General features: G+C 55.0%; 1 protein-coding gene across 1 annotated transcript in view; it reads left to right on the forward strand.

Annotated features, from left to right (window-relative positions):
• Positions 1 to 491: 491 nt before the first annotated feature.
• The window catches only part of RUNX3 (RUNX family transcription factor 3), a gene marked incomplete at both ends in the record, with an annotated part of 46,417 nt that continues 24,408 nt past the window's right edge, over positions 492 to 22,500 (forward strand). The window contains 4 exons of the mRNA XM_080632478.1: positions 492 to 549; positions 14,967 to 15,211; positions 16,114 to 16,270; positions 19,876 to 19,980. Of these exons, the coding sequence (XP_080488604.1) occupies positions 492 to 549; positions 14,967 to 15,211; positions 16,114 to 16,270; positions 19,876 to 19,980 (565 nt within the window). The remainder of the gene's footprint in view (positions 550 to 14,966; positions 15,212 to 16,113; positions 16,271 to 19,875; positions 19,981 to 22,500) is intronic.

A 22,500-nucleotide genomic window follows, 5' to 3' on the forward strand; every position in this document is an offset into this window, starting at 1 on the left:
TGGTGAATGTGGGAGAAAAGGCAGTTAAAAGGAGAAAACCACGGCATGTAAATGGGTTGTTACTTCAATCGCCCAATTAGGAATCTACGGGCTCTCCTCTTCATTTCTTCTAAGGGAACAATATAATTAATTAAAGAGCAATGTTTCCATTGCTCCCGTCTGTCACTCAGCTGCGAGTCCGAGCGAGCCTCCCGTGAGCCACCAACTGCAAACCATAGAATTATTGGTAAAGCAAAAGATATAGAAGGGGAAATCCCCAAACCCAGCGCCCGATGCCGCAGGACATCGCCAGCCCGGTGACGCCGTGCATCAGGTGACGCCGTTCTCCCACCAGCGGATGCTGAGTGGCGGCTCTGCCGTGCGACCACACAACCACCAGCCAGCCCGAGCCTACCTGCAGTGGGGCTTGCCTCTTCCTCTCCCATCCCTCCTCTTCCTCCTCCCGCTGGCCAGCAGCTCCTCCACAGGAGCCGGGATACAGGACGAGGTGGATGGCATCCAGCAGCATCTTCGACTCCTTTGCCACCTACTCCTCAGCTTTCCTGCGCAGTGAGTACAGACCAGGCTCGTTCGTTCCTCGGCAGCAGGAAACACCGTCGGGTTTTGGATTTATTCACTTTCTTTGCAAAGCAGCAAACCAGCAGTGGGCTCTGGTGTGGCTTCACCACCTCCTCACTGCTGCCCATGGGGTGCTCTGCTGCTGCGCCATGCTCCGCGCTTGTCCAGATTTAATGTTCATTTGGTGTTCATCTTGTTCCCACTAAAAGAACACTAATGTCCAAGTTCATCTAGAGGGAACAAGAACTAAACAGGCTTGTTCCTGTTTAGTTTCACCCTTTGTAGCACTAGGAAGGGTTGCTGCTGAACGGCACTGGGATGCATTTGATAGGTGTCTGAGCCGTGCGCTGCATGCTGGGCACAGCCCAAGGTGTCTAAGGGTGTCTCTGTGTGCTGATGGAGAGCGTGTTCTAAAGGGAAACCAGTTTATGAAGAGAGCTGGGAAGACCAGGGCTGCTTGCAAGGTGTTTACTCATATACTCTAGACGGTTGCTGTGTGTTTTCATATTTATCGTGTTTTGCTGCATGTGTGACCCTGTTGGGTGATGGAATTGTTCAACCTGCTCCTCCTGGCCCCGCCGCACACCCGGCAGGACACAACACATCCTGCCTCCCAGCTGTGCATCAGAGGAGGTCACTTCTCCCCATGTTCCTCCTCCGGTCAGTCCCAGCTCCCAGCAGGGCCTTGTGTCCCCGGAACTGAGCCTGCCTTCATTTCACACCCGCCATCCTCTTGCTGGGCTGCTCGGGGTGAACCGGGTGGGCTGGAGCTGCTGGGATGTGCCAGAAGGAGCTGGGAGCTTCCTGGAGCATCGGGCAGAGCTCTGCAAACCCCTCTGCCTTTTCCCTTCCTGGTGTGGTTTAGGAGCAAAAGCTTGAGTTTTGGCTTTTGAGTCGTGGCCGTGAGGACACAGGTCCTGAGTAATGGCTCAGCCTGTCACACTGAACCCAAACAGATTGGGGAGGGTGATGATAAACCGCTTGAACCCAGGACACCCCTACCCAAAGAGCAAAATGCTCTTTGGAAACAGGAAACAATGCTCTTTGATCATCAGGAAACGAGTCGCTGCTGACCAGATTTTGGCCTGGTTTTGAGAACACAAAAGGTTGTGCGTCCTTTTGAGGTGGGTTGGCGGTGTCAGTCTGAATCATGACACCTCCATGGCTTCGAGTTTTCTTCTGAGCAGAAGATGTCGAGAGGCAGCAGAAAGAGCTGGGGATGGGATGGGGGTAAATCCAGATCTGCTTCTCCAGACCCATCATGGATGTACCATGCTGGAGCACAGGGCAAAGAGGCAGAATAGCAATGTTCATCTTAGTGCCCTCTGCTCAGAGATGGTGGCATTATAAATGTGTCCTTTGTACTCTGAGCAGCTAATTAAAGGCAGTCCCATGGCAAGGAAATAAGAGAAGTTTATAAAAAACATTTGCATGGTTCTTTTTAATCTATACTTCTCCCTCCACAAGCCAGATGAAGAAATGCTGGGGTTTAACTGGGCTTGCTCATTGAAAACTCAAAAGCAACAGAAATATCACGTCTTGTATGCAATTTCCACACAAATAGGAACTCATAAAAGCAATAAACATCTTTGTTTCAGACATAATTTTTATTAAATGCGGGAAAATTAAATGATTGCACCAAGGATGGAATATGGCCAAATGGTGAAACATTTGTTCAGTGTTAGGACAAGAAATCCTTGTTTTCTTTAAGGAGTTCAGTGTGTTTTCTCCTGCCTGGCTAGATTTGGGTGAGTACTGCAAACCATTCACGAACCTTCATTTGAATTCCTCCTGCCTTTGGGGGATCCAACTGCATTCGTAGTTTTTGTTTGCTTTCTTGGGCACATCCATGAAAATGGGTGGGTTTTGCGCAAATATTTAAGGAATGAAAAGAAATATCCCCAAAGTATTCATTACTTAATCTGGAAACGCTGCTTTTTCTTTTATAGAAAAGGGATTTTTTGGCTTTCCAATGGGGCGGGCGAAGGAGCCCCACGTGGGAGAGCAGCACCAATCCCCTCTCACATGCACCCATTCACGTCCGAGTAAAGGACCTGGCAGGGACTGAAAGAACTTTGCCTCTAGTTGGCAGTTTTGGGGATAGAAACCCCGTTTTTGGTGGGCAGTGCCTGCCCAGCTTCCAGAGCTGCCGTCCTGGTGACAGCCGGTTCCCTCTAAGTCATCAAACCACAAATGTCACATCCGTGAGTCAGTTCTTGGTTACTGAGGGCTGTTGGGACAGGGAGGCCTCAGCCCCAGGGGCTGGTTTCACAACAGCCATTGCTGTGTCCCCAACACAGCTCTGGGCAATGCCCAGGGAGAGGCGGGTGTGGGGACACCGGGTAACACCGTGCATAGGTACCGGTGTCACTGGTGCCATCACATTGCCCTAAAGCCAAGTGGTCTGGCCCATTTAAATGACTTTTATTCTCATGTATGGGTCACTCAGCTCCCCATCAGCAGGACAGCAGCACTGTGAGCAGTGACTCCCCATCAGTGTTTGCACACCCATGAGCAGTGATTCTCCATCAGTGTTTACACACCCATGAGCAGTGACTCCCCATCAGTGTTTGCACACCCATGAGCAGTGACTCCCCATCAGTGTTTACACACCCATGAGCAGTGACTCCCCATCAGTGTTTGCACACCCATGAGCAGTGACTCCCCATCAGTGTTTGCACACCCATGAGCAGTGACTCCCCATCAGTGTTTGCACACTCATGAGCAGTGATTCCCCATCAGTGTTTACACACCCATGAGCAGTGACTCCCCATCAGTGTTTGCACACCCATGAGCAGTGATTCCCCATCAGTGTTTACACACCCATGAGCAGTGACTCCCCATCAGTGTTTACACACCCATGAGCAGTGACTCCCCATCAGTGTTTACACACCCATGAGCAGTGACTCCCCATCAGTGTCTGCACACCCATGAGCAGTGACTCCCCATCAGTGTTTACACACCCATGAGCAGTGACTCCCCATCAGTGTTTACACACCCATGAGCAGTGACTCCCCATCAGTGTCTGCACACCCATGAGCAGTGACTCCCCATCAGTGTTTACACACCCATGAGCAGTGATTCCCCATCAGTGTTTACACACCCATGAGCAGTGACTCCCCATCAGTGTTTACACACCCATGAGCAGTGACTCCCCATCAGTGTTTGCACACCCATGAGCAGAGACTCCCCATCAGTGTTTACACACCCATGAGCAGTGACTCCCCATCAGTGTTTACACACCCATGAGCAGTGACTCCCCATCAGTGTTTGCACACACGTGAGCACTGCACACCCAGGAGCATCCCTGCATCCCAGGCTCAGCCGGATCCTGCTCTCCATCAGCACCCTGGGTCCCTTCATCCCTTTCCCTTGCCCAACCCCTCTCTGTGCCCCCCAGCTCCTGGGGTCAGAGGGTGTGTGGGGAGCCCCAGTGCTGCCCCAGCCCCACACACCCGTCACGCAGCACCGCCTGGCCATGAGATCTGGTTTGCTCCATTCATCCTCCCAGGGCAGGCTCATGCACTCGGAGCTTGCCGGCTCCCGACTGACTGTCAGTGGCTTTGCCTTTCCAAGGGACCCTGCTGGCTCGTGGCTTGCTTTTTTGTGTGTCTTTTTTTTTCCTTTCATATATTTGTATGTGGGAACGCATATAAATCCATTGTCTCTCATCACCTTGTTATGATCTAATAGGAGTAGAGAGGCAGTGGCGTTCCTTTTTGCTGAGCACTTTAATTCATGATGATTTCTTAGACTCGATCTCCTCTGATATGTCGTCAGTGTTTGCGGTCCACTGTTTTGGCCACAGAGGGTTTGGGAAACAAACAATGAGCTGTATGTTTGCAGGCTCAGATCACACATGGTCGGCATTAGGAGCAAGAATGTGTCTTCCCATCCGAAGCGACGAGCCTGAGCTACGGACCATGTTGTAAATAGCCCCTGAACAAGGCTGAGCGTGGAGGGGAGAACGTGGCAGGACCTGCCAGAGGTCCCCAGTGACACTGGGGCGCTGGCGAGGGGGATCAGGGCTCATAGTGGGGATGCGCATCCCCTCTGCCTCCTGCTGCAGGGTGCACTTGCACCCAGTTTTCCTTCCTGGGTGCACCCAGGGTGGGAAGAAAACGTCACTGTGGGGGTCATATCCATTATGTCCATTATGTTGCATTTTCTCATGCTTCATCCCTGACACGCTGGGGACAGAGCTGATGCAAAGCCTGGACCCTTTCATCCCAGGGATCCTGGCAGCCTTTAGCTTCAGTTCTTGGCAAAACCCATCACCTGTGGCTGGTATAAGCAGGGACCCAGGGTGAGAGTGCGGGGTCTTCTGCAGACCCCTGAGGAAAAGCCCCTGTGCTGTTTGCTCCAGAGACAAGGCTGGCTGTGTGCTGAAGGGGAGGGATTCCTGGTGCTGGGCTGCAGGGGAAGCTGGAGGGAGCGGGGATGAGAAGGAAGAGCTTGTCTGGGGGGGGGATGTGCCCTGTCTTGAGAGGTCTGGGGTGGAGGCAAGTTAAAATGAGTGAAAACCTGCTGCAAATCTGGTACAGTCCCCAGCTGTGTGAGGGGCAGCGGCGTTTGCAGCATGGGAAAGCGCTTGTCCCCAGCATAAGCAGCTCTCATCTTCCTAAAAACGCTTTATTTTATGATGATGATTATTCTTTTCAAGAAAGCAGCCCAGCCGTCTGCGAGCTGGGGGGATTTTCCATAACATAAACACAGCAAACAGAAAAAGAAAAGGGAAAATAAAAAGGAGCACTGATTTTTCCGTTCCCACTGGAAGCAGCGAGTGCGTTTGGAACATGAGGAACGCATTATTCAAGCTATTGTAAAATAAAATATAAAACCAACCAGAATAGGAGGAGAAGGGAAAGATAAAAAACAGAACCAAAAAAAAGCCTCAGTTGGGAAGAGAGACACTGAAAAATGGGCTTTTTTCAACAATCTGTGCCATGCAGGAGAGCCCCATGGAGACCTGGCCTTTTCCTCTGGGATGGCTGGATCTGGGTGTAGGAGTAAGAGGCTCCTGGGTTTGTATTTCATAGAATCCCAGACTGGTTTGGTTTGGAAGGGACCTTAAAGCTCATCCAGTTCCAACCCCTGCAACGGGCAGGACACCTTCCACTGGACCAGGTAAAATTCCCGCTTGGGAAAGTGCAGTCCTGCCTTTGGGAAGGGATCTTCTGCCACCCTGGATGATCCCATCACCTGGGCGAGGAGCATCCCACGTGGGATTCACATCCCCAAGGTACCACCAGTGTCACAGTTTGGGTTTGGTGAGGGATGTTCAAGTGGAATCACCACCAGCACCAGTCAAGCATCACTCTAGCCAGGGCCCAAGGCACTGACCGCCCTCGACGAGGCTTTGCAGTGCCTTTGGCATCGTGGCAGGGTTTGGACTTGCAACCACAAGCTGTCGGCATGCAGGAGCCACATGCCCACAGGGAGCCTGGCAAGGAGGCAGCACCTTCCAAGGGTCTTTTTTCCTGGTAATGGTGGGATCTGGGGCTCCAGGGCTGCTATTTGATTTTATTTGACTCTCTCAGTCGCTGTGTGTGGATGGCAGCTATATTGGGATGTGATTTCACAAGGCAGCATGGTTTCTGTTAAAATAGCTTCTAAAAAAAATCAAAACAAAATGGTAGGAATGATGTTAGCAGCACAACCCTGGACCAGAGTCTGCCCTGGCTCCTCACACCCACTGCGCCTCCTGGGTCCCAGCCAGAGCTCAGCCTGGCGCAGGGACAGACACAGACAGACAACGGGTGTCGCAAGCTGCCCGTGCCAATGGAGAGCGTGTGATTGTGGGACGGGGCGAGCTGCTTGTGAGGAGATGCTCGTTGTGTTGAGGAACCTTGGATGGGGCTTTGCAAGAGGTTTCCTGCATGGCTCTGGGTGCAGCTCCAGCATCCCTGCATGGAGCCAGCAGCACGGGCTCCGTGTGTTCGTTCCATAGGTGTTGGTGAGACAGCACTTCTGCAGCACGAGGAGAGCTTGCTTGGTGGAAAACCTCAGCAAGCGGCTGGAGCTGTGGCTTTCTGATCTCTGGAGTGAGCACATGGGTTACTCCCGGGAGCAGCACGCTCCCGAACCAGCAGCACACGCCTCCCATCCAGCCGCTGCCGCTAGCAGGGATGCTGCAGGAATACCCCCAGCTGTAGCTCAAGTTCTCTCCCAATGAGAAGCCAAAGCGCCAGGGAGGAAGCTGCATTCAGCTGTGACCACCAAAAGCTCCTGTGAAAAACGCTTATTTCCCTTCCTGTTCATACTGCTTACAAAACATTTAAAGGAATACTGCTCCCTGCATCCCACACTCAGCCCTGTGGATGTGTGTGAGTGGTGGGAAGATGCTAGGCTGGGAGTGGGGCCACACATTGACGAGGTGCACGGAGAAGCTGGAGGAGCTGTTCCTTCACGGCCTGGCACACACTAAATGCCAGACATGGGCCGTTCCCCTTTAAGCTGGGAGCATCCGCATGGAGATAATTTAAGGACAGAGCACGGTGCTGTGATTTTAGTGATTTGCAGGCAGGAATAAACTACTTAGCAGGGTTTGGGAAAGGCTGTGTAGTTTTCCCTCATTAGGAGGAAGAAAGTACAGGCCAGAGAACGTAAAGACTAAATCAGATGTGCTGTTCCAACACTGAGCCCTTGTTCTGCAGCTCCTTTGCACCGCGCTGTGTTTTACTGGCCACTTTTGTGCCTAATTACCTTGAACCCTGTAATTAAACACCTTCTTTTATTAGCCCTGGGTCAGTTTGGAAAATCTCACTGAATGGTGAACCTACCCTCTTTCCATGTGGGGGGATGTTGAGGGTGGGAGAGGGGGGACCCAAAGCACTCACTGGGACCCCCTGTGCCGCACATCTGGGTTCCCTGGGGAGGGCTGGGGCTGTGGATTGAACCCAGGGTCTCACTGGCCCCGCCAGTCCCAGAGCCCACACTTCCGCCAGCAAGGTCCTGGTGCTCCGCTGGGAGAGCAAGCACAAGAACATCTCCAAACCCAGCAGTTTCGGAGGCTCAGGCGGGCAGAGGATGGCTCCGGCCCCAGGACGCTGCTGAGGCTGCGTTTTGCAGATAAGATCCCCTCTCTTCCTGCAGCCACCGCTGCTCATGTGAGACCAAAAGCTGCTCCCGCGTTGTCTGGGCAAGTTCTCCATTTCTCTGGTCTCCAGCCCCAACCTGCTGCTGAACCACCCCGACTTCCCAGGCTCGTGGTGTCCACGGCTGACCCGGCAGACGGGCCCCTCCGGAACTGCTGTGAGAAACTGCTGCTGAGGGAAAATGAGCTCATGCTGACGAGCACGGGGCTGGGGACGCGGTGGAGGAGCAGGCACAGTTCCCTTCCAGGCTGCTGGAGATGGATGAGGAGCAAACAGTGATGTAACAGTGGTCCCTAAATAACATCGTGTTTGATCTGTCTGGGTTCATAGCCAGAAACCAGAAAAGTACCTTCTGCATCGTGTTTGGCCTGTGACTAATTCCTCCAAGTCAGGTGTTTGTTCTAGGGATGTGTCTGTAGGGATGTGCCTGAAGGGATGCATGAATGTGGGTGAATCCACAAGGCTGGACCCTCTTGGTGGGTTGTTCTCTGGAGCTCTCTTGCTCTCTGGAGCTCCTCTGCAGACTTATTGGGGGGGGGGGTCTTAAATAAACTCAACTTGATAAGAGACGTTATGGAAGGGTAAATATGAAAGAAAATGTTTGCACTGGATAAAATAACCCAGTGAAGGAAGCAGGAATAGCTCAACCTGGAGCAGCCCAACTGCAGTGAAGGAACATCACCTCGAGTTAGTCATAACAGTGAGCACAGTGAATGATAGCAAAAAGCAAATGAGTCCGGAAGAAACGGTGCGGGCCCACGGGATGGTTTGAGGCTGGAATCACTTCACTGTGGGTGAGTTGGAGGTTGTGTCACTGCTGGAGAAGCCCTGTGGCTGCTCTTGAGGGTTGCTGCAAACCTGATGGAGATGGGAACTGGTCACACAGGGATGACAAACACCTTGCACTGGAGGCTGGTCCTTGCCCAGGAGCTTATTTTTTGTGGGAAAGGGCCAATGTGTTGCACTGGCAGAAGTGTTTGGGGTGTGATCCCAGCACAGGCACTGCAAAAGGGCTGCGCCAGCCTGGACCTCATCAGCACCTTCTGCCTGCAGCTACAAGGCAAGACGCAAGTAATGCATGAGGCCACTGCAGAACGCACATCTGTAAGCTTCCTGCTAAAGGGGGTGTGTGGGCGTCTCAAGTTACCCCAGGGTGACCAGGCTAGGTCCCTTTGCAGTGCTGATGTCCTGAAGGGAAGCTCTACAGATACGGTGTGTTTGCATTTGCCGGTATAGCTGCTGTTGCTGAGCCGTGACCCTGAGATGCTCTATCAGACTTGAACCAAAAAGGAAACCAGAGTTCCCCATCTGACACCAGTGCCCTTCGGGGAGGGGGGGGAGCACCTGCTTCTGTCTCCACAGCGAGGGGTGTTTGAGACACCGCAGCCCTGGCGCAGCCAAACCTGTGCCTGAGGTTTGCTAACAGCCTGGTGCCGGTCACAGGGAGGTGGGAGAGCCTGTGGGAATGGGAGCAGCTCCCAAGGTTCACTTTCTCCCTCTCCCCAGTTGACTTCCCCAAAAGGATCACAGTGCCCAGCATGGTCTCACTGCACCCCATCAGGGCTCGAGCATGTACCCCGGTCACTGTGCCAGTGCCAGACTCTTCCCTAGGGGTCCCTGCTGCCCCAAAACCTCAGTGCAGCGTGGGAGCACTGAGCACCCGTTTGGTACCCAGCATCACCCTGGCGTTTTGGCCCATGCTGTCAGAAGCAGCGCTGAAGTATAATCTTTGGGAAATACCACTGCATGTTCAGCCGCTGTAGGGGGACAGGAGGTCGGTTTTCCCACCCCACCATGAGCAATAGGGCAGTTTTGCTACCTCATGGCTGCTTTCCCAGCCAACAAATGTCTTTCTGCAGCCTCTTCCTGTTGCAAGAGCTTTGCTCAGCACATGCAGGAGGAATTCCCTGCGCCCGGCCCTCGGCACTCTGCCCAGGAGCCCTTGTGTGACAGCAGCTCCTCCGAGCACCAATCCTTGCAATTAGAAATCACACCGTGCTCCTCTGTGTCCACCCATTGCACTTGTCTCGTCGTCATGTGCCTTTCGGTTCCTCTTTTTGCCATCCAGACGTTTCCCCTTTTTCTTTCCTTTGGAATTTCTTTTATTTCTGCCCCTGTTGTGTGCAGGGTTTGAAGGACTCGGCACCACCCCGGCGGCACAGACACAGGACAGGCACTGCCTGGCCCCCGTGCTCCATCCCTTCCCTCGTCCTTTTGGCTGTGCTGGGATCCAGGGCTCCAGGAAGGTCTGTCCAGGGGTCCCAGGAGACCAATGAAATACTCACCACAACATCAACCATCTGCCTTCCAACATGAGGAACAGACGCGTTGTAGATGTCTCCATGCAAGAAGAGTCCTCATTCCCCACAGGGACTGGCAGGAGGCACCAAGTCCCCTAAAACTCATCTAAAACCCCCAAAGAGAGGGAAACTGATGAACTTGAATAGCTCTGAACAAAGCCCAGTGTTTCCAGTCGTGTTCTCCACCTTTGGGCATTTCTGGAGGAGATGGGATGTCCTTAGGTGCTCCATAACCTTTGCATGAATAGTTCTTTTTCTCTGCATAAGCACATTCTTAAAGGAGCACTGAGCTTTCATTCTCCACTTACTTCAACCGTCGTACTTCTCTGTTCACTTGTTTAAATGAAGCATAAAGCTCTAACTGTTTTTTGAATATTTATGACTAGTTTTTATCTCATGCCATGCATACAAAACATACTTGATTTCTTTCCTAAAAGTTTTTTCAAGTGCAAAGTTTTAAAAACATGTGGCTTTTATTGCAGGCAGGAATGAATAACAGCATTCCACCAGTAACCACATTAAATGGAACAGTAATATTCATATGCGTAAGGGCAAAAGCTGCCTTGTTTCCTATTTGCAGTTGAACTCTGAAATTAATTAAGAACTAAAAGGATCTGACAGTCATTAGGATCTTTTAAAAAGGAGTGGAAGTGGCAGATGGGACCCACGCTCCAAAAAGCTCAGCCGCGCTATCAATAGCACAGAGGATGTGAGCCCTGAACATGCTCCTCGTTGTCGGGCCATGGTGGGGAGAGGAGAATCGCGGTCCTGAACAATGAAGAATGGCACTTTCGTGACTTCAGAGGCACAGGATCCACGTCAATCGCACTCGTGCTCCCAAGTCACTTCACAGCTTTTGCAAACCTCATCCCATCCCATTCCACCCCATCCCATCCTGCCAGTGCTTGAGGATTTGTCGGCATCCGCCAACGGCCAGTGCTTGGGAGTGGCAGGTCCTGGCTCCCCTTGCACTGTTCAGAGGGATTGATAAATCCCCTATGGCAGCAGCATCGCTCCCGGCTCACCATGGTCAATGCGCTTCGGGCTCCGCTGCTCAGCTCCCCAGATGCATCCATAGGGATGTGTGGGGTGTCTCCCTGGCGATGCTGGTTGAAATGAGGGCTGGTGATAAAATGCACTGAGATAAACTGGGAACAACTGGGGGAACACGAGAGCTGTAAGGAGAGTCAATGACCACTTCTCAGCTGTGACCTTCTCTAGTCATTCAAGTAATGGTGAATGAAACCTGGTACCAGGTGGAAATCTCATTGATTTTCTCTGGTGACAGTATCTCATGTCAGGATCTGAAATCTTACTAAAGTCCTCCTCCTCCTCTTGCTGCCCCAAGCAAGGATCTTGCTTGCCAGGGCTGCGTATGCAGACAGCAAGGTGGGACTGGGCAGCTGCGGCTTCCATGGGGTTAATGGATGTCCCGGCTCAGGATCTGATGTCAAGCCCATGGAAGCAGGGGCTGAGAAGGGTTCCCCTGCTGTGGGTATCACCCAGCAGCCTGGCACAGCCCTCCTGGAGTCATCAACAGGCCGGTCTTGGGGCTGGTTCCTTGCCCAGGCTCAGGCTTCCCTCTGATTTATGTCTGGGACAGCCACCACCTTCCCCCCCAGCTTCCCCTTCTTTCTTCCTTTGAGCCCCGCAGCTTCCTCCCGCAGGAACCTCTGCCTGCAGGGCCCGTAATTGCCCCATGGGAGCCCATTTTAGCGGTGACACTCGGGGGTTAAAAACTGCTACCATCGTGCACCCCATTGGACCCAGCATCTGTTGTTTGATTTATGAATGAATAGCACGCTCCCTCCCTGCATGCTGCTCTCAGATCCCCTTCCCTTAACTACAAAATAGATCCAGACACCCGCATGGCCCTACTGAGCGCCGTGCTCCTGAGAGCTCTGAGGCAGAGTTTGCGATGAATTTTTAATAGAAAGCTTCCTATAAGCCCCCGCGCTCGCTTCCTCGCTGTTGAAACAAGTGGCTCTGCTGCTAAAGAGCAGCTCAAATGAATTAGAAACTACAGAGGAGCCTGTAAGGGAAGTAATCCCAGAGAGCAACGATTTAAAGAGCCGCTGACCTCCCTGCAATGTGAACAGTAGCTTTTAAGTATTCGAAAAGAGGCCCATGCAAATCCTGGGTCTTATACTCCATTAACCTCCTCTGGAGTGCAGGGAGGGTGGCGGAAGAATATTCCCCGTGCACTGATGTCTCCTGGTTTGCAGAGGGACCAGAGCAGTGTGAGGTTTGTCCCCTCTCTGGGACTCTGAATCCCGCTGGGCTGACAAGGATAATTCAAATGAAAGATAATTCCCGTCCAGGTTACCTGTGCCATGGGGCCTGTAGCTCCAGGGCAGCTTTGCTCTCCTGAGCACCGCTTTGTACCTCCAGGGGTCACTAGCCAGCCTGGGGAGATCCTGGTTTGGCACCGCTCTGGGGTTTGGGTTCCGTTTTGTGTTACTGCAAGTCAGCAACTGGCTTTGCACCTACACGATGGAGAAATGCAGGGCTGTGCGATGGGTTATGGGGTGAAGCCACATCCCATCGCCCTGAAGTCAAGAACAAGTCAGGGTTGAAGATCAGAGGGTGCTGGAGAGTGGCTTTTGGGGAAGAAGCAGGACATAGTTCCCTTAGGAATACATTAGTGAGCGGCTCCGGACACTATGGGAGGCATTTCTTTGTTGCTTTGAGGACACCGAGGTGATGCCCTTTCCAACAGGCTGCTTTCAGTATAAAAAGGGAACAGAGAAGGCTGTGAATGGCTGGACTGTGAGCAGACACCGGGTGTATGAAGCAGTCAGAGCAAGAAGAGCAGGGATGTAGAGCTGAGAAGGAGCAGAGGGGAGAGGGCTCCATCCTTTGGGGACTGAGACTGGTGGCAGCCCTGGGGCTCGCAAGACAGGGCAAGCAGCCAGAGCCTGGCTCTGCACGCCGGTGCCGGGCTGCGGCTCCCGGGGGATGCAACCCGGTAACCAGCAGGGCTGCGCAGGGAGGTGTTGGGGACACAGGAGGGAGCCCTGGGAGTCGGTTCAGCAGCGGGAAGAGCACGGCCGGGCCGCGGGTAGGAAGTGGGGCAGCAGGAGGGAGGGTGGCATCGGCCCGGTCCGGGGGGCGCCCGTCACCGGCCGGGGCCGCCCAGTCCCGCTCGCCCCGTCGCGAAGCGGCCACGGCGGAGTCTCGGCGCCAACTAGCGGCCGTTCTGCAGCGCTGCCCTCCCCACCACGCATGCGCGGGGTGCCCCCCCCCCTCTCCGCACCCCTCCGATCCTCCCCTTCGGGTTACCGGGGGGCACCGGGACGGGCCCCGGCACACCCCGGCTCAGCGGACCCTCCCCGCCCCTGCTCCGGATCGTGCGTGGGTCCCCCCCGCTGCGAAGGGGGGCCGAAAAATTGAACTAACCCCGGCAGGCGCTTTCACCTAAAAAGGGCAGGATTTCAGCGTCGGTAACGGCGGGACGAGGCGGCTGCCCCCGGGGCCGGTGGGGGAAGAAGCTACTCCCGACACCGGCTAGACGGGCCGGCGCTGAGCCAGAGGTTAACGGGGGCTGCAGCGGGGGAATCTCCGCTCCTTCCCGTTAAAAAGAAAACATACATAGGTTTGGACACACACACACAAACTCGGGTTTCGGGTCTTGCGAGCGGCGCCCTCCGGGCACGGCGGCTGGAGAAGGAAAACGTGTCTTTGGTTTGTGGAGGCACTTTAGGAAAAGCGGAATTTGTGATTTTATTTCATTGTTTGGTGTTTGGGTTTATTTTTGTTTGGTTTAAGGAAAACCGCCTCTCACCCCGCGCAGCGCGGAGCCGGGAACGCTGCGGCCCGATGGGCAGCCCCGGTCCCTAAACACCGTCGCAGCGGCCGAACGGAGCCGAGCCCCGGCGGGACGCAGTGGGCAGCGCGGCAAGGGAACCTCCGCCGAGTCCTCGGTTCTGCCTCGCCGCGGTCGGGGAGCCGTGGGCAGCCGCGGAGCGGAGCGAACCGCAGCCGCCGCCGCCGTTGTGTTCCCACAGAACCGGTGGCTTCGCCACGAATTTTCTCGCCAACGATTGCGGCCGGAGCTGCCGGCCCTGCCCGCAGCCACAGCCCCGGGGGAGCTGCTGGGGGCGCCGGGACCGCCGGAGATGGAGCCGGTTTTCATCCTGGGGAGGGCAGAAGGTGGAGGCTGGGGAGCAGCGGTGTCCAGCGCAGGCCGTGGGGCGAGCTGCCCCCGTCGGTGATGCGTGTGCCGGAGGTCCCTCGTGGTCCCCCGCGGCCGCCGCTTCCCCGGTCCCAGCAGGGTCGAGGCCCCGGCTGCTGCGGGAAGGCGGCGGGGGACGTGCGGCGTCCCCAGCCCCTTACACGGCGGCGGCTCCGGCCCCAAACCAGCCTCATCGCGTCCCAAACCTTCCGCCGCCGGCGGCACGAAGCCACCGAGCCCCGACGTGTGCCTGCCCTGCCGGGCCCGCCGGGGTGGAGGGGGGCACACGGCTCCCACCAGGCACGCCCCCATTCGGCGTTAACCACGCCTCTTTTCGTTCTGACCACGCCCCCTCGCCCCGCAGGAGCCTCGCGGTGGGAGGGGAGAAGGACGCCCGCGGCCCCCCCATTGGCGGGACGCCCCGTCCGTCAGAGCGCTGCCAGCCCCGCCCGGGCCGGCAGTAAATACGGTACCGGGCGGGCGGCGGACACTCGGGAGCTGGTTTCGGGGCCGCTGGTTGAGGGACCCGCTGCCGCCGAGGCGCCGGGCCGCGACGTGGCTCTGCCGGGGCTCTGCGCCGCCTTTGCTCAGGCGGGAGCGCAGCGGGACCGCCGGGGACGAGCCTCGGAGCCTGGTGGGAGCGGACATCGCGCGCCGCTTTCCCCGCGCCGCCCCGCGAAGGACGGCGATCGGCCGGGACGGAGCGAGGCAGCGAGGGGCCCGGCCGCCGCTGCCCCCGTCTCTGCTCTCTGCCGCCGCACCCCGCCGGGCCCCAATTCGCACTCCCCGGCCGCGGCGGCTCTCTGACGCCCGCCGTTGTGATGCGTATTCCCGTAGACCCGAGCACCAGCAGGCGCTTCACACCCCCGTCCACGGCCTTCCCCTGCGGTAAGATGGGCGAGAACAGCGGGGCGCTGGGGGCCCCCGCGCCGGGGGCCCGGGCTCGGCCCGAGGTCCGCTCCGTCGTGGATGTACTGGCCGACCACGCCGGCGAGCTGGTGCGCACCGACAGCCCCAACTTCTTGTGCTCGGTGCTGCCGTCCCACTGGAGGTGCAACAAGACGCTGCCGGTCGCCTTCAAGGTAAGCCGGGATGGGGGGGATGAGGCCGCGCTGTAATCTCGGCAGGACCGGCCCGGCTCCGGGCTCGCCCCTCGCGCTTTAAACTCGCTCCTGACATCAGCTCGGAGCGAGCCCGGTTTATTATTTTTAATCACGTCTCCGCATTGCCCCGCGGTCACAGCATCTTAGATATTCCGTACAGTTAGGAGCTCTCAGGCAACTTTGAAGTTTAATGAGAGTGGAGGTTAATTACCTTCCTGGGAGAGGGAGGCAGGGGAGGCAGGAAGATCTAATCGGCGCAAAGAAAGCGAAGAGCCGAAGCCCCGGCACCGGGCTGCGCTGCCCGGGCTCCCCGCGCCGCCCGGCTCCGCTCCTCCGGGACCCAACGGGGCAGCCCCGGGCCGAGGCTTGGCGGGGGGAAAGCCCCAACTTCGCGGGAGCCGGCAGCGGAGCCCCACGAACCCCCGGCGGTTGGTACAAACCGGCCCCCCCGTTTCGGCCGTGCCGGAGCAGAGACCTCGGGGCTCTGGTCCCCGGAGGGGGTTCGGGGGATCCGTTCCCCGTCGCCGGGCGCAGGCTTCTCTCTCCCCTCCGCCGCTCCCCCGGGCAACTCCGTGGCCGCCCCGAGTTCAGCAGCGCCTTTACATCCCCCCCGAATCAAACAAAATAAAACACGAATGTCCCCGAGGGAGACCGAGGGCGGCCTGATTTCCCCCCCTCCTCCGGCGGAAGCGCCGTGCTCCTTTTAACCACGTTTTTAGCTCATTTTCCCCTTCCCCACTGGTTTTCCAGCCCCCTTCGGGGGCTCGGTTTGCTTTTGGTTTTGCTTTGGGTTTTTTTGGCGGGTTTAGGGGGAAAAGCGTAGGGCAGGTTAGCTCCCACCGCCGTTGATATTTGCCTAAAATCCTCCAATTCCGCCTTAGGTCGTAGCCCTCGGAGATGTGCCCGATGGGACAGTGGTCACGGTGATGGCCGGGAACGACGAGAATTACTCGGCGGAGCTCCGCAACGCTTCCGCCGTGATGAAAAACCAAGTGGCGAGATTTAACGACCTCAGATTTGTTGGGAGAAGCGGCCGGGGTAGGTACCGCCCGGGAAATGGTTGTCCTTTTATTCGGCTTTTTAGAGGAAAAAAGGAAAAGGAGGAGGGGAAAAAAGGTGGTGGTGGTGGGGAATAAGAGCTTTAGTTTATTTTAATTGTATTTTAATGACGTGTCTCCCGCGGGCCGGTGGTTTCGTTGCCGCGGGCCGGGCTTGTCGCGCAGGAAGGAGCGGCCCCGCTCCTCCTGGAGGTTCCTCCTCTGCGGTGCAGGGCAATAAACCCACCTCGGTGTAAAGCCTCCGATGTGGGGTAAGGAGGCTTCCGCCCCCTCTCAGACCCTGTCCAATTCATCTCATCCGGCCGGTCCGAGTGGCCGCGGCGAGCGCCTGGTGAGGGGACGTGCGCCGGTGCCCTCCAGTGTGAACGGTGTGGAGCGGAGAGGGCTTCTCTCGGTGCCCCGGTGACGCCCGTCTGTTTCTCCGCGTTTGCCGCGTGGAAAAGCGGGTCAGGAACGTCCTTCTCCGGCCGCGGAGTTTGGCTTTTCGCGTTCATCCCTCCCGCCCCTCGCAGCCGCATCGCACCTGAATTGCAAAGAGCGTAAATAGAATTTCAGCATCTCGCCACCGAGATGCGCTGCGGATCGAGGCTCTTGATTGTTTTATTTAAACGAAAATAAGAATTCTATATTTTAATGGCCACATGGCAGCGTTTTCTCAAAGGCTTCGAATGTATACGCACAATGTCAGATATATTTTGACTTCTCTGCATTAATTAAAAGCAGTGATGTTGGGAATTATTTGCATGTAATAACTGTTTACTTGTTCCTCTTTATGAAACTTGAATAGTTTACATTCTTTCATACATTTCCTTTTTCCTGTTGGCTCCTTCTCCATGCTGCAGTTTCTTTAAAACTCTCCACTTAACTGGTTGCAGGTTGATGGATGGAAAATGTTTTTCTTTTATGAATTAAGCTTTCATTTCTGTAATCAATTATTCTCTCGGGCTCTTTTCTTTCTGGGCTGGGTTTTTTAATCCTCTTTGCACAAATTTCCAAGCTGAACGCAACCCAATCTCAGCTTGACTCTTGAATTCATTATTAACGCTCTCAATTAGCAGCAGTTTACAGTCTCGGGAAGCACTTGGGTGAACAGTCTCCTTCCCGGGGCAGAGTCCTGACAAATGCTCGTTACAGCAGTAAAAACACCTCTTCTGCCTCTGTGGAGCTTCAGAGAGTAACTCGACTGCTGATTATATGATTTTTAAATATACATCCTTGTGGGATGAGGCTTTGTAACGTTTAAGGAGCAATAACCCCACCGGGCTTCCTGGGGCTCGTGTGAAGGTGTCTCGGTAGGGTTTTCTCGCAGTGTGTCCTTAGCTCCTGGTGTACGGCCGTTCCTCCCGGGCACGGGGCTCTCTCAGACCTATTTAGTGTGAAAAATCGTTTCTATTGCATTTTAATTCGGGGTGTCCCGTTTGCTTTCATCCGTTCGGCTCCATCTCCGGGAGCCCGGTGCTGGTTTCGTTTATTCTGGCAGAAGTCTGGGTTCGCTGCAATAGGATTTTGCTGGGGAAGAGCCCTGTGTGTGTGTGTAAACGTTTGTGCAAATCTGAAGTGTGGAGTGTGTGCCTGTGAATAGCCTGAGCGTGTGCCCGAACCCTGTAACATCAGAATAAGCTCTCGCTTGGAAAACATGGTTTTAAATACTTCAGAATTGGGCATTTTTAATATTAATGTGTCCGGGCTTGTTCCCTGTTCTGTGAGCTGGGAAGAGCGGGTCTTTCTCCTCACACACACAAGCCGCAAAAAAGAATTACCATCTCCATAGGCAAGACAAAGACAAGGGGAAGGACCAGATTCCACCTATGCTTTACTCTAAAAAAAAAAAAAAAAACCAAAACAAAACCCCAACCCTTTTCTGCTCAGCTTGCACTGTATGAAATGAAAGCTAAGGCTGGTGAGGTGATGTACCCCAGCACCTGCTCTCCCAGTCCGAATATCCCACTGGACCATCCCACAGAGCCGTAGGTGCTCCCAAACCCACTCAGGAGCTGGGGTCCAGCCCCACGCAGCTGGGGTTGAGTAACGTCAGGCCAGCCTCCTGAGAGGGCGGGAAATGAGTAAAAATGATGCTAGGTACTAATTCTCATTTTCGATTCATGGGAAGGTTGTTGCGAGATCTTGAGGGGCAGAAGTGGCCTGGCCAAACTCCCGCGGGAGGTTTTATATCGGCTACGAGCAAGGGGGGGAGGCTGAAATGCAGGGGAGTGATTTCGCATGGAGAATAAAACATTAAAATCATAATTAAAGCAGAAACCCGCTGCGGGAGCGGGCAGGGAGCTACCGGGCTCAGCTCCTCGGGCGTGCGGGAGGGTTTGTGTTTCAAAGCCGTTCTTGCCTGCACGCTGCCTGCCCCTCGCATGCAAACCAAGGGTCTCTCTCCCTCGCCTCTCCTCCCACGGCGTTTCCTAAATAATTGCTCCTAATAACCCTCATCCCTGCGCTCGGGTTCGGCGAAGGTTTTGCCAGCAAATCGTCGGTGTCGGTTGGTTTCATGTGGCCGAGCCGGCGCCCGGGAGCCTCCGTGCTCCGCAGGCTGCGGCTGCAGCGCGGCTCTTGGTGCAGGTTGTCAGCGCAGGGGTTCACGTTGTGTTTGGGGAGGGTAAAACCAAATCCTTCTTGTGCAGAACATGGGCTGCAGGTTTGGGCGCTGTTTAGCGCTGTGCTAAAAGCGGAGGTGAGGCAGGGGTTGACGCTTGCTGTGCTTTAAAGCCACCATATTCTCCCCCCACCGACACCCCTTAGAGAAACTCTCCCACCTGCGATAATTGCGGGATGTTCTCTGGAGGAGATAATTTCATTTTCCGTTTATTCTTTTTCCCTTCTAGCTGTATAAATACGGGTTTGTTTTGCTATGGATATTCTCAGGTTCAGCCCTATAGATAGACGGTGGTCAGGATGTGAAAAACGCTTCATCCCCATAGGGAAAAAGGGAAAGGAGATGGCTTCTTGCTGCGGTTCTTTGTGAAGCGCAGGCTGGAAGAGCTTCGAGCTGTGGCATGGGCACTTCCAGCCTGATTCCTGCTGGGGTTTATGCCTCTGAAATACTAGATACCTTTGAAATCCCACAGTGATTGCTCTTGAGGTGTTGGTTAGAGCGGTTTTCTCCCTTGCATGTGCAGCCTACTCTCTTTATCCAAGGGAGCATCCCATGGGCACCAGGATCCAAATCGTGGAGGGGGTCCTGTGTCCAGCACTGTGTTTCAGGGCTGGATTCCCATGGGAAAAGGAGAAGCATCTGAGCAGGAAGGCACCAGGAAGCTGCTGTGGGTGGAGGGGTCAATATGGGGACAGGGATGGGGAGGAGGGGGACAAGTGACTTTTCCATCCAGGAAGGTCCTGGCTCCCGCTCTGAACCGGGTCCAAGCCTCTCTGTGCTGCAGCCAGCAGAACCCCAGCGGGAGCCGGCCGAGCTTTGTGTCTCAGCAATCATGTCTCATAAAATTAAATGATGTGTGTGTTGGAGTTCGGTGGATGTGGATATTTGTGTCTGAGCTTGCTCCAGCAGGAGCCTTTCACTCCCACAAGAGCTGAACCCTCATTTCTCCCTGTTTTGTTTTTCTTTCCCCTCACCTTCCTTAGGAAAAAGCTTTACCCTGACAATCACCGTGTTCACCAACCCCACGCAAGTTGCTACCTATCACCGAGCCATTAAAGTGACTGTGGATGGACCCCGGGAGCCACGAAGTAAGTGATGTGTTTTATTTGGCAGCCACTGAGACACGCGGAGGGGATGCAGGGTTTGGGCTCTGTGTGGTTGAAGGATGCAGGATGCTGCTGTGGCCAGGCCAGCCGGGGCAGGCACCCCTTGCAGGGCTAATGTGAGCCCTGGGACCATGCGCTGCATGGCACCATGTGGATGCTTTTGTATTCTTTGCACAAGGGAGCATGTTACATGTCCCTGCCTGCTCTTGCCACCTCCATATCCCATTGTGGAGGGATGGTTTCATAGCTCCAGGCCTGGTAGTGGCTGGGATGCAGGGAAAATGCTGTGGGTATAAGGAGGACTTGAACGTGATGTTGTGCAGGGCACGGCTGGGAGGTTGCAGCCATCAGAGGCTGAATTGCCGATTATTGAACTAGAATGTGTGCAGGTTTCTTTGGCTGGGTTCTCTTTGCCTGTGTGTCTGCAGGGCCCAGCAGGGCTCGGTGAGCACCTTCCCCTTTGCTCGGTGCTGGTTTCACTTTCGGGTTGTCAGAGGCTCTGGCTGCTGGCGGCTTCCGAAAGCCCAAGAGATGACTGAGCCACAGGAACCTCTCTGAGCTGTGGCACTCCCGGGGTGCAGGCAGGTGCCTCTTGGCTGGGGAGGGCTCTTTGCAGGTGCAGCTGTGAATCACCCTGGTGGGGCTGGGGGTTGGCACTGGGCTGATTTGAGCTCACTTTGGCATCTCCTGTGACCTGTGCGAGGAAATGCTCCAGTGCCATTGGCTGGAGGAGTTTCCTTTTGCCACAAGCATTATTTGCTCTGTGGACCCCCCCTGCAGTGAGAGCTCATCCCCAGCGCCTCTCTCTCTGGGTTTTTGCTCTGGCTTCACCTTCCTGCTCGCTCAGCACCAACCTGGGGACTATAAAGCAGAGTTTGTTCCCTTTGCATGTAAGGCTGCGGTGCTCAAACTGAAGGGAAACAGCTTGATCCTTCTAAATAAGCTTTAGGAAATACTTTCTGCTGATGCTGTCTTGGGGCCATCGGTGCCCCTTGATGTCAGGCCAGGTGAAGGCTGTTCCCTCAGCAAGGGCATTTTATTTGCATCGGGGTTTGCTGGGTTTTGTTCCCCCTTTTATTTTGGAGCACAAGAAGCTTCACCGGCATTCCCAGGGTTTGCCAAGCTGGCATCCAGACAGTGCCATGCATTTGGGTTTTTAAGGCAGGTCCCTGTGTGGGGCTGTGGCAGTGAGCAAACACAGGTCGTGGTGGGTGCTGCAGCCACTGGGATTGGGCAGGCAGGGAATTTCACAACTCTTCCAGGTCAGGAATAGAAACCAGGTCTCCTGACTCCTGGCTCAGCCCTTTATCTGCTGCATCAGATAGCCTTTCTAATAATAATAATAATCAGGAATACATAAATAATAATACAAGGTGAGATAGTTGCTACTCTTGGCGTTTGGTTTGCTCTGCACCGATAGCCAGCACTCGCCAAACCCTGCTGAATCACACCCGCTCCTCCTGAATTTCAACATCCCATCCCATTGCTCCCATCTTTAATTTACATCCCCTGATACAGGTGAGGGCTGGGGGGGCCGTGCTCTTGGGCTGTGGCTCAGCCCTCGTTTGGTTACACCAGGCAGAACCAGGGATGGAGCAGCTCGTCCTGGCTCCGTGTGCCCAGGGATGTGCTCCCCGGCTGGGCTGCAAGGTCAGCACTTCCCTGGGGTTTGCTGGGTTTGGTGTTTTTCAGGTCAGATGTAAGGAAGCTCTTCCCTGTGAGGGTGCTGAGGCGCTGGCCCAGGGTGCCCAGAGAAGCTGTGGCTGCCCCATCCCTGGCAGTGTTCAAGGCCAGGTTGGACAGAGCCTTGGGCAACAAGGTCTGGTGTGAGGCATCCCTGCCCATGGCAGGGGATTGGAACTGGATGATCTTAAGGTCTTTTCTAACCCAAACCAGTTTGTGGTTCTATGACTTGTAGACCTCAGAATGCCCGTGCCGGAGGTGAAGGCTCCCCGAGGAGCCCTTCATGGTGGTTGTTTGCTGCCTTGTGTACACCCCAAAGGTCAATCTCTTCCCCACTCCTGCAGCCGTAAATAACTGATCGAGGGAGTTCAGACCCAAGCTGTGGTTTGGGGAAGTTTTTCGGACGATCACAGGTTTGTTTGTGGTAAAGGGCATATTTTGAGTCCCAATTTGACCCTGGGGCTTAAATTCATGATCGAAAAGTCAGTGTGTTGAACAGGAAGAAAAAAACTACACACACACCCCCCTCTTTCACCAGTTTGGTTTGCGTTTTTGACTGAATGCGCACTTCCCTCCCCGCTGAACCCCTCGGTGTGGAAATACCGGCTGCAAAATGATCCAGGTTCACTCCTGGAAACCCAGCGTGGTTTTCCTGGTTAACCTGCCACTGGGTGGCTCTCAGGCACAGCACCCCTGGGTGCTCCAGCACCCAGCAGCATCAACACTCAAGCAAAACCCAGCAATGGCAAGCTCTGGTCAAACGCAGTGGCCAGCGCTGCTGGCCCTGCTTGGCCTTGGGAGTAGTGGGTCTATATGTTA

The sequence above is a fragment of the Psittacula echo genome (genome assembly GCF_963264785.1).
Source record: "Psittacula echo genome assembly, chromosome: 21".
Taxonomy (NCBI): Eukaryota; Metazoa; Chordata; class Aves; order Psittaciformes; family Psittacidae; genus Psittacula; species Psittacula echo.